This window comes from Siphateles boraxobius, unplaced genomic scaffold (assembly GCF_051911475.1).
Source record: "Siphateles boraxobius isolate OS27281-9 unplaced genomic scaffold, OSU_SipBor_1 46, whole genome shotgun sequence".
Lineage (NCBI taxonomy): Eukaryota > Metazoa > Chordata > Actinopteri > Cypriniformes > Leuciscidae > Siphateles > Siphateles boraxobius.
In genome coordinates, this window is record NW_027509097.1 from 9,978,540 (window position 1) to 9,994,964 (window position 16,425).

Below are 16,425 nucleotides of genomic sequence, written 5' to 3' on the forward strand. Positions count from 1 at the left end.
TGTTGCTAGTAGCAAGAAAAAAAGAAGAAGGGCCGGATGTTAACACTGCTTAGTCGACGGCAACTGTATCCACCTTTGTAACTGTGTCATGTTAATGTACAGAGGTAAGCGCGAGCGGGAACGCGCCCGAGAGGGGAGGGGCTTGCCTGAGACGGGCAGGATACCGAAGCCACAGTGTTTAGGCGAGAAGAGTGGAGCTCGTGGAAAAAGGGATGAGAGCGGTGCGACTCTCGATGTAGCGGACTATCACTCAAACACCGGGAGGCTCGAGAAAGTTGTGTGAAGTTTTCAGGCGACGGACGAGTGTGTGGCTTTAAGTGTTGTAACCTTCAGCAGACGAAAACAACGTATAGTTAACGCACATTGCTTGTTTATTTTTTTCCCTTTCCTAATAACATGAGAAAAGCCGACGAATAGTGCGCTAGGCAAATGTAAACAAATTCAGGAAAATGCATTATCGCTTCGGTTTGGTGTTGTCGAATTGACTTGAGTATTCGTGGGAAATTCAACAGTCAGCTTTACATTTCTCCATTACTATATTTCTAACGCGTTAAAATGGCAGAACACGAAAGTTTGGAGTTCGGAAAGGCAGACTTTGTTCTTCTGGACAATGTGTCTTTGGAAGAGTTTATGGCCAACCTTAAACTCAGGTAAGATAATTCAACCTGTTACCAGGTATTATAGTTGTAGTAGCCGCTATCTATCTATCTATCTATCTATCTATCTATCTATCTATCTATCTATCTATCTATCTATCTATCTATCTATCTATCTATCTATCTATCTATCTATCTATCTAAAAATGGTGATGCAGATTAGTGATGAAATTGGTTATGTTTGTGAACTGTTTTAATATTGTGAACTGGTAACTAATAATAGGTTGCAAATCTGAATCATTCTCATTGATTTTCTGTTGCCAGATGAAAGAGTTCCTCAAATCATCTGGCAAAACATCTTAAGGTGTAATCATATATTAATTGACTGATACTGGGCAAGTTTTTTCAGGTCAAGAGAACAATGCATGACACATCTCATGTCTACATTAAGGGAATTCTTGGAATTGTTGTGTTTGCTGTATATGTAGCTTCATATAACTTGCTGCACCTGCTGAGCCAGAGTGCTGTGGGATGGCCACAGAGGTGTGTTGGCCATGGTAACACCCACTCTGATTGGCCTTATTGTTCAAATAAGTTTGCAGTGGATATCCTGCCATTGTGTTTCATGGTTTTGGTGATGTGGATCACATTTCCTCATCTGCACACTGTAAATAAATGACCTGCTAGCTCTGATAAGATGGACAATGGGGTTTCAGCATGCAGTTAATGGTTGATATAACAATGCCATAAAATCTATGTATGATTCTAATGTCAACTACGTGACCTATGTGTGGATGTCTCACAAGGGCATTAAATAAGCTATGAAATGTTGGATTGATATTTTAATCTTTTCATTTTATAGCATGACATTACATATTTGTATTGTTCCTGTAATAGTTCTGATGATATTGCAGGTAGTGTTTTTCAGTGTTTTTGGAGCACATAATAAACTATAAATATTACATAATAATAATTTAAAATGTGTAAAACCTCTGAAATTTAAGTCAGTCATAAAGTTCAGTCCCTTTTTTAAACCCACCATTCAAAAGTTTGGAGTTGGTAAGATTTTTTTAAATTGTTTTTGAAATATGTTTCATTTATTAAATAAAAAAAGTAACATTGTGAAATATTTTTAACTTAATATATCTTTTTTTACTATTTTCATATAAATATAATTTATTCCTGTGATGGCAAAGCTGAATTTTCAGCAGCCATTACGCAAGTCTTAAGTCTTCATGATCCTTCAGAAATGATAACAATATGCTGATATGCTCAAGAAATATTTGTATTATCAATGTAGAACATAGTTGAGCTATTAAATATTTTTCAAAAGTTCAAAAGGACAGAATTAGTTTGAGAGAGAAATCTTTACTGTTACTTTTGATCAATTTAATGCATCCTTGCTAAATAAGAAAAACATTACTTGCCCAAAACTTTTAAACAGTATTGAAATCTGATATACAGATAATTATGAATCCGTTGTTCAAATGCCATGCGGATAGACAACTTGGCCATTAATTAGCAACAGGAGATGCGTACTGGTTCCAGTAACTCAAAGCACAGGGTGTCTTTTTTTCTCACCTCTCTCTCTCTCAGCCATGGCCTTATTTTCTCCCTGGCTGGGGGATGGCGTATGCAGTTTGTTATTTGCAGAGGGTGTGACCAGGCCAGCTTCCTGAGCCTTCAGTCTCCACATCTGTGTCTGGGACTTCAGCTGGAACAGCAGCAGCTATGTGATGCCAGATCACTTCCTGTGCCCTCTGGAGTGTTAAAGAGGAGTGCTGTTGAACTGGAAATTGCTTTTTACGTGATGCCTTTTGAAGGCCAGTTGCTTTGTATTCAAAAAGAACATTTATCATGTCAAAGCAAAACTTGATCTGAACTGGTTGAACACATTTGGATAGATACCTTTTATCCAATGAAATCAGCTATGTTTACAGTCAGCTTGGGGTTGCTCTGCTGAAAAAGCTCCTGTATAACAAAGTTAAAATTCAACCTTTCTATTCAATGCATTGACATAATGTTTACCCATGATTAAAGCAATTTTGTCAGTCTGTTTAGTTGTGAGCGTTTAAAGGATTAGTTCACTTTTTAAAAAAAACTTTTGCTGATAATTTACTCACCCCCATGTCATCCAAGATGTCCATGTCTTTCTTTCTTCAGTCGAAAAGAAATTAAGGTTTTGATGAAAACATTCTAGGATTTTTCTCCATATAATGGACTTCACTGGGTACCAAACGGTTCAAGGTTCCAAATGACAGTTTCAGTGCAGCTTCAAAGGGCTTTAAACGACACCAGACGATGCATAAGGGTCTAATCTTGCGAAACGATCGGTCATTTCAAAAATAAATAAAAAAGTTTAAGTTTTATAAGCACAAATGCTCGCCTTGCTCTGTTCTGTGATGCTTGTTCGTGACTCTCATTGAATGAATGAAATGATTCGAAAAAAGATTAGTTCATTTTGATGAACGAGTTCGAACAGGAGAGTCACAAACGCGCATCACAGAACAGAGCAAGGCGAGCATTTGTGCTTATAAAACTTAAACTTTTTTAAGATAAGACCTTTATGCATCGTCTGGTGTCGTTTAAAGCCCTTTGAAGCTGCACTGAAACTGTCATTTGGAACCTTGAACCGTTTGGTACCCAGTGAAGTCCATTATATGGAGAAAAATCCTAGAATGTTTTCATCAAAAACCTTAATTTCTTTTCGACTGAAGAAAGAAAGACATGGACATCTTGGATGACATGGGGGTGAGTAAATTATCAGCAAAAGTTTTTTTAAAAAGTGAACTAATCCTTTAAGCTTCTTACAGTGAGGTGTCAAAGTTAAACAAGTGTCAGAACTGCTGACACGTACTGTACATTGTAGCTTGATTTGAACTCTGCCCAAGACTGTGTTTACACAACGCTCCCTTTTTCGAAACAAGGGTTTGTGTAGGCACTCTGGAATCACTGCTTAATTTGATGTGTGCTCAGGGCTTGACTTTATATGGCAGTGTTGTTTTGTCTGCCGCTAGGATCTTGGGGAATTTTTTTGGCAATCCTCTGCACATTTCCAAAAACAATTACAAGTGCTGCCCGAGACCATGTTCTAAATTCTTTTAGACACTGGCTCTGATACTGCAGATGAAAAAGTTGATAATCAGTGCCTTCCAGCTTTCTGTCACATCTTGTGTCGAATACCAAGGGTTCGCTCAAAGCAAGGCGAGTCTGCTTTTAGCTCTTATGCCACCCGTAGCTGGAACCAGCGTCCATCAGATGTGCTCCAACAGTAGCCGCATTCAAATCCTGACTCAAAGCACATCTGTTTAGCTGCGTCTACTGAATGAGCACTGTGCTGTACGTCCAACTGATTGCACAGCAAATCAACACAGTGCTCAAGCAACACATGTTTGGCCTTTATTTGATCCATTTGTCCTCTTTTTATTCTTTAAAATCTTTTTATTACTGTTTTAATACATTTTAAATAAATTTGAATCAATGTTTTTTTTTCTTTGTTTTTGCTATGCACTTTGTTAAATCCTTTTTGAAATCCTTTTTATTTAAAGCACTTTGAATTAACATTGTGTATGAAATGTGCTATATAAATAAACTTGCCTTGCCTAGAGTTTGCTTAAGGGTCTACTCTTGTGGCTGGAAGAGACTGGAAGAATGGTCTCAGGAAAAGAGCATTGGCAACTTGTGAGGCCTCGTTGCTCTTCCTATTGACATTTTCCTGGACAAGAGACTGTGCAATAGGTGATTCACCCAAAAAAAAAATTGTTTTTGTTATGCTGGTTGAAAGTCTCCTCGTATCCTGATAGCAATGAAATGTTAGGTGGTCTAAATATATTTTTATAAATATATAGTGTCTGTGGAATACGTAGGGCCATAAAATGTTTGTTAAATCATGGCATTCGGTTTGAATTAAATGATAGCATGCGTTCAGTCAACTATCAGTCAATGTGTGTTTGCATACCAGTGCGCAGCCTGTTCACGCAGACATCATCGTAGCAAACAGTTGTTTATGTTTGTTATTATTAGTGTTACTCACTGTATTGTAAAGTTTCTCACCGGTGAATGATACATGATGTAATCCAATAACATTGTCTCACTTCTGGTATGTGCGATTTCATGTGTTTTGGAGGAGGTGTGGCTTTGGATGGCGATATGCAGGGAGGGTGGGATCGAAGGCTTTCACTGCTAGCAGGCTAAAGATAGCATTTCCCAGATCACCTATTGCACCTTTAACTTTTGACCCTCACAGTACTAGACACTGGTGTAATGAGTTTGATTGATCCAAAGCCTTTGTGTGGGTATTCTTAGAGTGAGAAACAGAGGAAAAAAAGGACCAAATGGTTGATTTTTTTATTTTCCTAATGCTCTGGTTCAGTCAGAAATAAGTTGCAGGGTCACAGACAGTAGGAATAACAATTCTGAATCAGGACTGCCAACTTTTGAGTGCAGCTTGGACTTGATTTAATGATTTAATTCAATTCAGTTCAATTCAGTATCGATTCATTTGGATATACATTAACATCTTTCTTTATCAATGTTACAAGAAACCCTGTCAACTGGTACATTTCTATTGAAGGTTAAAATTAACATATGTGCATATTGGGACGTTTTTATAAAATTAACATTATATATTAATAACCTTTTAACGGTATTAGAGTAAAAATATAATAAATAAATATGTAATGTTCAAAATGCTCCTCTCTAGTGTATGTCTCTCACCAGCTATTTGGACTCTGAATAGGTTTTAGGGTAAATTTAATGTTACCTGCCATATTCTTTCCACGGTTGAAAGTGACATTACATGAGACATGATACATTTCAGTTGTTTGAGTTTAGGTTGTACTGGTTCTTTCAAAATGCCCTGGATGTTTTTATTTTGTGCTGTGACTAGTAAAGTGGAAGAGATGATCGGTTCAAGGGCCACTTCTGAGGTTATCTCTATACCAGCAAACTGGCATCCAGAAGTATTTATTGTTTGAATATATCACAATTGAAGAATCTAAATAACTTGCTCTGTCTTGTCTGAGAACCACTGTTGTAATATATCTTGCTAGTCATCTGTTTTACAGGTTTGTAGTAACAGGGGTCTATTTCTTTCCTTTTCCTAAGAATAATTACACATCCAGTGCAGATGATTGCTTAAAAATTGACATGCTGTGTTGTGTGGTCATAGAGTGGAATGAGGGTAACTTTAAAGCAGAAGGTTGTAAATCTGTGCCGTTTCCTCAGCTTTTTATCAGGGTCTCTGTAGAGAAAAATCAGCCGTATGATAACTGTAGGTAGGGGTCTAAGGTTAGGTTTAATGAGGGCTACAGGAAATAATGAAAGCTGAGCCCATATGCTTGTTTCTGTTCCATATTTACAGAATGGTGCCACTGGACAAAAACAAACTGAAGACAAATATAAACTCGGGCACAAAAATCAATTCAGGCCTTAATGTGTCTTTGAATGAAATTCACTTTTTTAAATTCCTCATGGGGCAGCTCACAAAGACAAAATTCACTATAAAAGTGGTTCCTGAATTTAATCTTCCTGTCATAATTATGTTATATCTTAAGGTTTTCAGTTGTGTGAAGTTGTCGGCTGAAATAGTTTAAACCTCTCCCATATCAACTTGTGCAAAGCCTCACTTGTTGCCTTAACAGCTGAGCCACGTGGAGTCCAGCTGGGACACATGGCAACCCGATTCCCATCCTGCACAGCAAACAGAGGGATCAAAGTCCTCGGAGCTCAGGTGCACTGCACAGAGGCAGAAACAAGGTCAAAGGTTATATTTCCCTATCCTGTAAGGATAGGTGCAGCAACGGAGATACATTTTGGCCTGTAAGAAAGAACGATGCATTTACAAATCCTTACATGGTCAGTGCATTATGTATATATTTAGGTACTTTGACCAGCACTGCTTTTTAAAAAAAAGGTCCTCAGTGTAAAAGATGAAGAAAGAATACCACTGGAAAAATATTTTCCTCACAAATGTTTTAAAGGATATATCCTGTGATGTTATAATAGCCTCTGACCAAAGACATGGTACATCTTGTCCTGCTTTAAGTTCTGTGCTTAATCACAGCTATGGATTCTTGTGTGGTCAAATCTTCCATTTATAGTTTCTGTCTTATTTCTAATAAAAACACAGACAGTATTCCTTGCTCAACTAGTGAGTTTGTTTTTACTTGTTCGCTTTCAATAATCCCTTAAGGCAAGTTTAAGTCCGGTCTGATCATCTTGGCAATAGGCGTGCAAGTAAAGCTCCTACTTGAATTGGGAAAAATTGAAATATCCATCAGGATTGTGTTAAAATATATCGAATCATCAAAATTGTAAAATAATAATTAAATTTTTGCAGCTGCAATTTGAATATTATTACATATATGTTCTACCATTTTTCTACAACTGTATGATTTTGGCCTTTTTTTATTTAATTAAATTTTGCTTTATTTTATTTTACTTTTTTATTTCTGTTTGACTTTTTTCAGCTCTATCCCTGTTGTTTTGAAGGATTGTTTCCTATCACATTTAGAACAAATTTTCAGATATATCCATTTCTTTTTATTATCCTGCTGAACCAAATCTTGCTGGTTAAGCTAGTTAAGTAGCCTGATCACTATACAAGCATCCAAAACATGATATATGCTGGTGACCAGCAATGCTAGTTTTAAATTCTTTCTTCACATAAAATGGCACTGCTGCCTGTTCAAAGGCGCTGCACATTCCTAGGAGAATCTCTAAAGGTAAATAAGTCTCTCAAAAGGCTGCTTAAAAAAAACGGCCTGATTTTCTCTCACTCTCCAGTGAAGAAAGGCCCTGTCTGCCCTCAAGAATTTCCATACAACCCCCTGTAATCTGAAACATATCACCGGCCTTACATAAACAAGGCTGTTGCTTTTTTGGCCTTTTTTCCCCCAGAATAAGCTTCAAGCTCCACAGACGTCTCATTTGTGGACTATGTGCCTTGGCTGGCGGTCACTGAGATCACTAAGCATGTAAGAGGAGCTCTCTCACTCACATTCACTGTCTTTAGGGTTTATAGCCTATAGGTTTACAGTCTCGATCAACCCCTCACCCTCTTCATAACCCCTTTCTCGTTCATGTTTACAACAGGCTACATCCATAGCCCCAAATTTCATTATTCTGTTTTTCATTGTGCACATGAGCGACTCCTAAATATTGTGTATTCACCCCTGCTGGAAGCCCATTTCCTCTGATGATGTGGTTTGATTTGATTCCATAGACACATTAATGAGATTATATATTTTGTGTTCTAGCTATTAACATTTGGATTGGACACAATGATGGATGTCATGTATTTAAATGCTGTTTTTATGTTCTTGATGCAGACAATCGCTCAGTTTAGTCACATATTTCCGAGCAGGTCTGTGTCCTGCTGTGTCGGGGCAGCTGTGTAACAGCCAGATGTAACATTCACACTAATTTCCACTCTGCTTCTCCCTTTCATTTCCTTTTTAGCCAATTACCTCATTAACTGTACTTCTTGCTCTTTCTCGTCTGTTTTTGTACTCTCCATCCCTGGCCTCTTTTTTACCCTGATGGAGATCACTTCTTGAAATAGCTTGCTGAGTAATGTCTGACTCCGTTTGGCTGGTCTTGTCTTTTTGTCTGCTTTTTTCTTCTCAAGTTGGCCGTCATGTCATCCACTACTGCTCAATGACATCATATTGGGATCAGAAGAACCATGTGCTAAAAGCTCAGATGAGATCGAGATTGGCTCATGGCCTTGTCTAGTCACTTTACCGTTGACCTTTGAAACACAGTCGTCAAAACATGCCCCCGTTTTCCCCTCATTTTCTTTCCCTCGTCATAATGGGAGAACAAAAAAGTGCCTATGATCTCAGGGAGACAATGAAGGGAGTGGGCCAAAATAACAAAAACCTTTTTCTGCTTTCAAATACCGCTTTCTGGTGCGCTCTGACATTTACACCTGGCTCTCATTTCCTGAGTAGTCAGTGCAAAGCTAATGAAAGTTAGCGTGAAAGCTGCACATTAAGACATGGCTTGAAGCTTTGCCAAGTGGGACACACATTTTCTCCATTCAGGCTTGCGCACAGTAGTATGTTTGTAAAGAAGGTTAGCTTGACAAGATTGAGTCAAATCAAGGACAGTGGACTTTTTTTTTTGCCGTACGAAGGATGTGTGTGTTAAGCTTTAAAGGATTGTCAGCAGTACAGAAGCAGTTGGTGTTCAACAGCAAACAGATGTAAAGTTGCACAGAAACTTATTTAGAATGTGTGAGATGAGTTGTTGTGTTGGGGGGTTGAATGTTAGCCTGGCTCCGCCCTCCTACGCACTTCCGCTCAATTTCATTTTCCTTCAGTACTACGTCTGGGATTGCGCTGTAGACTTTGGTTTTCTCCGATCATTTTTTTACCGGGCCAATCAGCGAACAGAGGGAGTGGCTGAGAACGATGACGTTGATGTCGACTCGTGCGTTATTTTGAGTTGTAGTTCAAAATAAGAAAGATGCGAGCGAAGCCAAACGTCAGGTGATTGGTTGTGGCAGATAGAGTGACTCTGGGCAGATCCAATAGTTTTAGACTTCAACAGAATACCCGCCTACAAGGAAGTTAACGCTTGTCAATGGAGCGGTGCCAGACTCTCTGTAGAAATGAAATGTACGAGAGTCTGGTAGAACCAGGCTAGTTGAATGTTGCTTCAAAGATTAAATTCAAGGGACAAGAGGCCAGCAGCTGTCAATAAGGGATATATTGGATATTTAATAGTGCATGCTCATTTTTTCTATTTATATTTTTATATTATCTTTGATGTCATCACTTAAAGTTTGCTTTTAAAAACACAACACATCATTTACCAACACTGTTACATGTAAGTCTCAAAATGAATACCCATTATTTATACTGTGCAGTTCAATATTACAACCTAAATTCACTTATAGCATTTGATATAATTGATTTTATTTTTATGTGTTCATTTATAAGTTTATTTCGACAAAGTTAGTCAAATTTTTTACCACTTATTTATCACGTGCCATAACATGACACTAATTATTAGCTTATCATATCAGCCAGAAAATTTATGTGTCGGCCAATGGGAATGGGAAAGACAAATCACAAATGATCTCTTTCATATCTTCGCTATTCCGCTAATACATCAGTGAGATTACATGGAGGTCAAATGGAGACTTTTGCGTAAATGCTGAGAAAATGACCACAGTAATCTCACATGTGTTATCTCTAGAGATTTAAATAAGATGTGAAAAATGTATTTATTAGAACTGTGCTCAGAGCCATTTGTCAAGATGCTAAAGTCTCCAATCACATAGGTGAGATTTCAATATGATCTCCTACATTTCTCATCACATTCTCTCCAAATTATTGTGCTTTCATTTTATGACTCTTGACAATCGTCTCTTATCCTAAGGAATTTTTGAAACATCTGAGACGAAACGTTTCTGGGGTTGCATGATAGACAGTCCAGAGGACGATTCGCTATCAGGTCATAGTTTACCGTGCTTGTTCTGCGTTAAGCTGTGGACTGAGTAACACTGATTGCTTGGTGGTAAATTGTGTGCGGGGGATAAACATGGATAAGGAACAGATTATCCTTTCTTTGCTGGGGTTGTGAATACACACGCTTTGATGCACTATCTTGGGGTTGGACCATCTTATAAATCAACACTTTAGTGTGAAGGCATTCACATGTTCATATTCCTGTGTTCCTTCTTCTCTGTTTGCACATTGTATTTTCATCTCTTTTTTGTCTCTAAATTTTCCCACTCCTCATTTATTTATGCTGTACTACTGTCCAGTTCAGTTAATTTTCACTCCTCTCACTTTTTACTTTTACCCGCAACTGGTGTGAGGGAATTTATAGGCTGCACCCCACCCTGGCCAACCACAAGCAAATAACCACTAGAGACCCACCCAAACAAGCCTGAAACCAGTAGTTATCCTCAGCCTGGCAAGTGATCCCTTTCTAAAATTGGTGTCAAGCTCTTATTGTTTGGGACTTCGGATGACCCAAGTGTTGTAAAGGGTGTAGCTCTGACTTTAAAACCTTTTTAGCTTACTGAAAAAGTTATTTTATTTTATTTTTTAAAGTAATTGAAAAGGTATAGAGCAATTAAAGGGATAGGTTAGTTAGCCCAAAACACATTCTGTCATTATTTACTCACCCTCAGGTTTTTCTAAATCTGTGACTTCATTTCTTCAACTGTTTTTGTCCTTATAACGATAGTCAGTGGGGTCCAAATTAACACATTCCCTCATTGACTTTCATTGTATGGAAAAAACAAACAGAATTTTTTTTTTCCAGAATAGCTTCTATGTTCCACAGTAAGTTTTGATCAACATGAAGTTGAGTAAATGATGAAAGATTTTTCAGTTTTTTAGTGAATTATCCCTTTATGTAACAAAAAAAAAAATAGTAGTATAGGTACACTCGCATCATTTTTGTTCAGATAAATCAATTACTGGACAAAAATGCTGATGCTTCAACCTGTGGAGTAGATCCAGCTGTTAGAGGAAGTGGCCTGTTGCTGTCTGACACACATCCTTAATCTCCATGCAGCAGCAACCGCGCCCTATAAGCCTTCTGGGAAATGGAGGAGAAAAGATGACAGAGCCTCATCCACTGCTACCATTCCCAGATCTCTCTACATACTCACAGGAAAAACTTCTAAAACCTGGACCCCCACCTTAAAGCCCTCCTCTGTTCAAACACGTCATATCGATCTCCCTGTGTTGACCTGCCTGATCAAAAACACACTGAAAACTCGGGGACACTGACTCAAATTTAAACCACAAATAACTTTTTTGCATTTTCAATACTGATTTTTTTGGGTAAATATGGTAAAATGAGTAAAGTTGGGTAAATCTATGAAGCTTCATCTTGATTTCAGCAAGAGTAGATTCTGAACAGGCCTGCTTATCAGATGTTGATGATAATCTGATCACAGATGGGAGATGACGATTCTGTGCTTTCCCACACACCCCACAGCATGCTGGTATTCTGTTTCAATCAACAATGGATTTTTTTTCAGGCAGTTGTCCTCTGGGAGCAGGGTAAACCTAAAGGGTTGAGTCATGTCTCTAGATGAAAATGAAACGCGATGGAATTAGCTAGATTTACTGACAGGTTCTCAGAATTGTAGTGGATTTACGACTGGCCGAGTTGTGATGAGAGGACAGATGGGGGATACATTGGCTTGTGCAGTGTGCTGTGACATTAATGAAAGCAATCGGTACAATATGTCGTGACTATGACTTTGACAGAGGGCTTAAAGGGTTCGTTCACCCAAAACTAAAAATTCTGTCATCATTTACTCACACTTAAGTTGTTAGGTTATTAAGTTGTTAAGTTGCACCCTAAACCTGTATACGTTTCTTTCTTCTGTTGAGAACAGAAGATTTTTTGATTACTAGACAGTTGACGGTAGCCATTGTTTTCCACAGAATTTATTCTTACTATTAAGGAAGTCAATGGTTAAAATAATATTTTATAATATTCTTTTTTTTTAAATTGATTTTTTTTTTTGCCATCAGTGCCACTTACCTTTAAATTTTGAGGAATACTCATATAATGTGAAATACAATTTTCTTTAACTTTTTTTACTCCAATAAATTCAGGGTTAAATATCAAGATGAAAAACTATATTATGACTATTTTGGTACCAAAAAAATAGATGTTAATAGAGGCATTAGATGTAAAAGATAAGTTAAAAATGTATGATATTGTCTCTTTAATCCTTAGGTTCTGAATTAAAGGCCCTGTCCCAAATGGCACTCTCCGGACTTGTGGACTTCCTCAGAGTCCACACTTCGGTGACGTCATGTATTGCAGACCTATAGGGCCCTTAGCGCGAGTCCGCGAGGGCGCATTGAGAGGTATTTTTGGGACAGACTCGATCGTCACGGCCGAAACAGGAAGAAGGTCTCAGCTCAGACGTCGAAGCTGAATAAACTTAAAGGTCATCTCATCAGTCCCTTTATTAGAAAAATATCACAAATATCATTAAAAAAAATTACAGTCTTTAGCATCGAGAACAGGATTTATTTTATTTTCCCAAATCTTATGTCCATGTGAACTACACAGCCTGCTTTTACAGTTCTATAATTGTATATGCCACCTGGGCATTAGAATAGATGTCATGGTTATGTAAATGATCAATACAGTTGTACATAATAATACATAATGTTCAATTTTTAACACAAAATTAAAATGTAAATGAGTTTAAGAAAAATGTATAGGTTTCAATATTCATACTAAGTTTATATGCCATGACATTCGGTTCTATTTATGTAATGAATCATAATGCGATCGTATTATTTAACCCGCTATTATTATGTTTGAGATATCAACCACTGGTCGATAATGTTTGTATAAACTGTAAGTAACAACTGGTAAAATGTACGCCTATATCATAAAGCCATGTTAACAGTCCGTGAGCGAAATCTCCTCCCATCCGTTTTCTGATTGGCATTTCGCAAGGATTCCTGGGTAGTTAAAGTGCGTGGAGCCTGCATCTATGCGGGCTTCGTGGAAGACCGCTTTAAGGGTACAAAGGGGGCGCTGCTGAGCACACTTCAGAGCGTTAAAATGCTAAATGGGACGGCCTACGGACTCGTAGACTCGGCGAGCACGCGCAATTTAAGTCCACGAGACCGAAAGTCCGCATGAAGTGCGCCATTTGGGACAGGGCCAAACACTACAATCTCTCCACATTAGAAAAATGGATAGCTCAAATATAGTTCAAAATGATCCTCCTGGCATTGTCATTAGTTGACTTTGTGGTCCCTTAGGGACTGATGTGGGTGAGTAGAGTCAGCCTGCTGTGTAGGGGTGTGCGGTCCTGGCCTGCGCTCCTTACACACAGACCTCACATTGACAGAAGAACAATGGAGCGGGTACACCACAGTATCTTACCCCGCAGGCTGGCACAAAAGAGCCTTTTCATGCATGCTGCTCGAGGGCTGGCCTGACAGGCTGCTGCCACCAAAGGCACAAGCATCACTGCCATGCCTGCAACATTTCTTATTATTATCAATGTTGAAAACAGTCAAGCTGCTTTGTGTTTTTTGTGGAAACCATGATGCATACCCTCTCAGTGCAATCGGACTCTGTGCAATAACTGCTATGTTTTAGCTGTTTTAGCTGCTTTATCTATTTATTGAGTATGTGTATATGTGTATGCATGTGTATGTATGCATGTGTGTATGTATGTGTATGTGTGTATACCTTTTGTATATATCTTTTTTACTCTATGCTGCTATCTGGAGAGGATTGCTCCAACAGAATTTCGTTGTATCGCATACAATGACACTACATATCTATCTATATTAAATCATAATTCTCTGATTAATAGAAAGTTCAAAAGTATATAATTTATTTGAAATAGAAGTAATTTGTAACATTATAATTGTAGCAACGAAAGGGTGACAATGCTGATGAAATTTGAGTTTTTTTTGGGGTGAGTTTAAAATACACACACCATGTGAATCCATTCTCACTGAATCCATTTTAAATATGCTTCAGGATGTGTCCATGGTGATTTATTCTTGTTTAATGGATCACTGCTCATTCTATAAATCCTTGATGCATTTGTAAGAAGACCTGTGGGAATTGAGACCTGTTTCTTGACTTGTTTGTGTGAATGTTGTTGTATGGTACATTTCTGCTCTACTGGGTGTAAGGTATCCCCGAAGACTGAAGCAGTATTTTATATTACGGTCGGTGTCTAACTGTTCAACTTATACCTGGATGTTTAAATTTAATTAATTGAGTCGCAATCCTTAAAGAAGATGTATAATGCTTTTTTACATTTTCAACATTCTTTAGTGTGTAATGTTGCTGTTTGAGCATGAAAATGGTCTGCAAGTTTACAAAGCAGAAGTCACTCCGAAGGGAGTTCTTCTCAATATCAGTAGCACTGTTTCTGAACTCCCTAAAAATGCCTCAATTGTAGTCTTGAGTTCTCTTTTGGGAACACACGTCACAATATCCCTAATTTAAGTAATTCCCGCCCAAGGCATGCACAAAAAAAGGGGACGAGGCCTGGTTGAGTTGCAATAGTGAGTTGAAACTCGCGGTTATGGTAAGGGCCGTGATGTTTCCGAAACAATTTCAAAGCGTTTGACGAATCACAACACACAGGTCCAGCCGATCAGAGCACATTGCGCTTTTCAAAAGTAGGGGCTTCAAGGAGACAGGAACTAAACAGAGCGTTACTGACAGACTGGGAAGAGAGGTGCTGCAACAATGTCAAATATGTGAAAAATAATGTGTTTTTGATTCTTGTAGACCCCAAGAACAAAATCAAGAGTTTGTAAAATGGCATAATATGGCTTCTTTAGTTCAGTATTAGATTATGAGGTCATGCCTCAAACTTCTAAGCACACTGCCTGGGGCAGGATGGAGCTGAGGGAGGCTTGGCAAACCCACAGGTTGAGAAGAAAGGATGCCTTATTCTACCAGGCATGACCCAGGTCTGCTCGGAAGAACAAGGAAGTCAGGTTCCCCTGAGGATAGAGCTCAAAGCAGCCTGCTTTTTCAAGGCAGGGTGAACGTCAACTGTTGGCTTTATGCGACCAAGGAGTTGGGTGGATGTGGAGATATAATAGTCGTTGGATTGTCTGAATGACTGGTCAATTTGGCTGGTGCTGGTCCAGCACTAACCAGCCTGGAACTTCATGCTGGTCTTTTCAGCAGGATTTATTATTGTGCAAACAGATTATGCAGCTCATGAAACATGACCTTGACTATCCTGTGCTTTTTATTTGCTTTTGATTCTTGACCGAGATAATTTATTAAGCTGCCCTTTCTTTACATGAGGCACTTAAATTTGATTATACAAGCCGCAACACCACAAACCAAACAGATCTTTATAAAGTCATAGTTAAACAAATATTCCATAATCTTCATGAATGTGAATACAGATAATCAATTATGTGCTTGTCTTTCTGCTGCAGGTTTGAAAAGGGTCGTATCTACAGCTACATTGGAGAAGTGGTGGTGTCGGTTAACCCTTACCGTGCCATGAACATTTACGGGCGGGACATCATTGAGCAGTACAAAGGCAGAGAGTTGTATGAGCGACCGCCACATCTTTTCGCCATCGCTGATGCTGCGTACAAAGCCATGAAGAGGAGGAACAAAGACACTTGCATTGTTATATCAGGTAGACCATGTCTTAATGTGTTTTGAGTGTGACTCACCCTCAAGGTCATGGGTGATTCTGAGGAGCAGTCACAGAAGTAATCTTACAATTTAAGGGGAAAGGGGCATTACTTCATCTTCAAATAATAATAAAAATAGCTTATTGTCTTCCTTCTGCTGATTAAATAACAGGCCTTACAGGAATACAGGCTTTCCGGGGTCTTCTTGTGGGGTCTCACTATGACTGGGAATGATGTGATTAGATCTGTGGTGAGATTAGATGAGAATTGCTTGGCACTGACGTGGTGTGTGGTTTTCCAGTCACAGTGGACTGCTTGAGAAGAAGCTCACAATAATGTTCAGTGCATGAGCAAATTGCTTTCTCGAGACATGCCCATTGTGCAAAAAAGATTAATGACAACATGGTGGTTTCACAATTACGATGATGTCTCTTTGAGACTGTGTTTGTTTTCTGTCTTGGACACTGTGGAACTATGAGGTGGGGCACATAGCTCAAGGGAAATAATCTGGTGAACACTCAGATATAGCCTCTATAAGAAAACATTGATTGTTATCCAGAGAGTGACCACAGGTGGTGACTATACTGCAAAAATATTTGGTATGTGTAGTGCCATCTTGTGGCAAATAGAGGAACTTGCTATTTATTTACTGCGTAATTTTGTCTTAATTTAACAAATAAATTCCA

At 38.5% G+C, this 16,425-nt stretch overlaps 1 protein-coding gene across 1 annotated transcript in view; it reads left to right on the plus strand.

The window, feature by feature from the left end:
- The first annotated feature begins 28 nt into the window (after positions 1-28).
- The window catches only part of myo1d (myosin 1D), a 77,948-nt gene continuing 61,551 nt past the window's right edge, over positions 29-16,425 (plus strand). The window contains exons 1-2 of the mRNA XM_077200723.1: positions 29-650; positions 15,533-15,741. Coding sequence (XP_077056838.1) covers positions 556-650; positions 15,533-15,741 — 304 coding nt within the window. The 5' untranslated portion in view covers positions 29-555. The remainder of the gene's footprint in view (positions 651-15,532; positions 15,742-16,425) is intronic.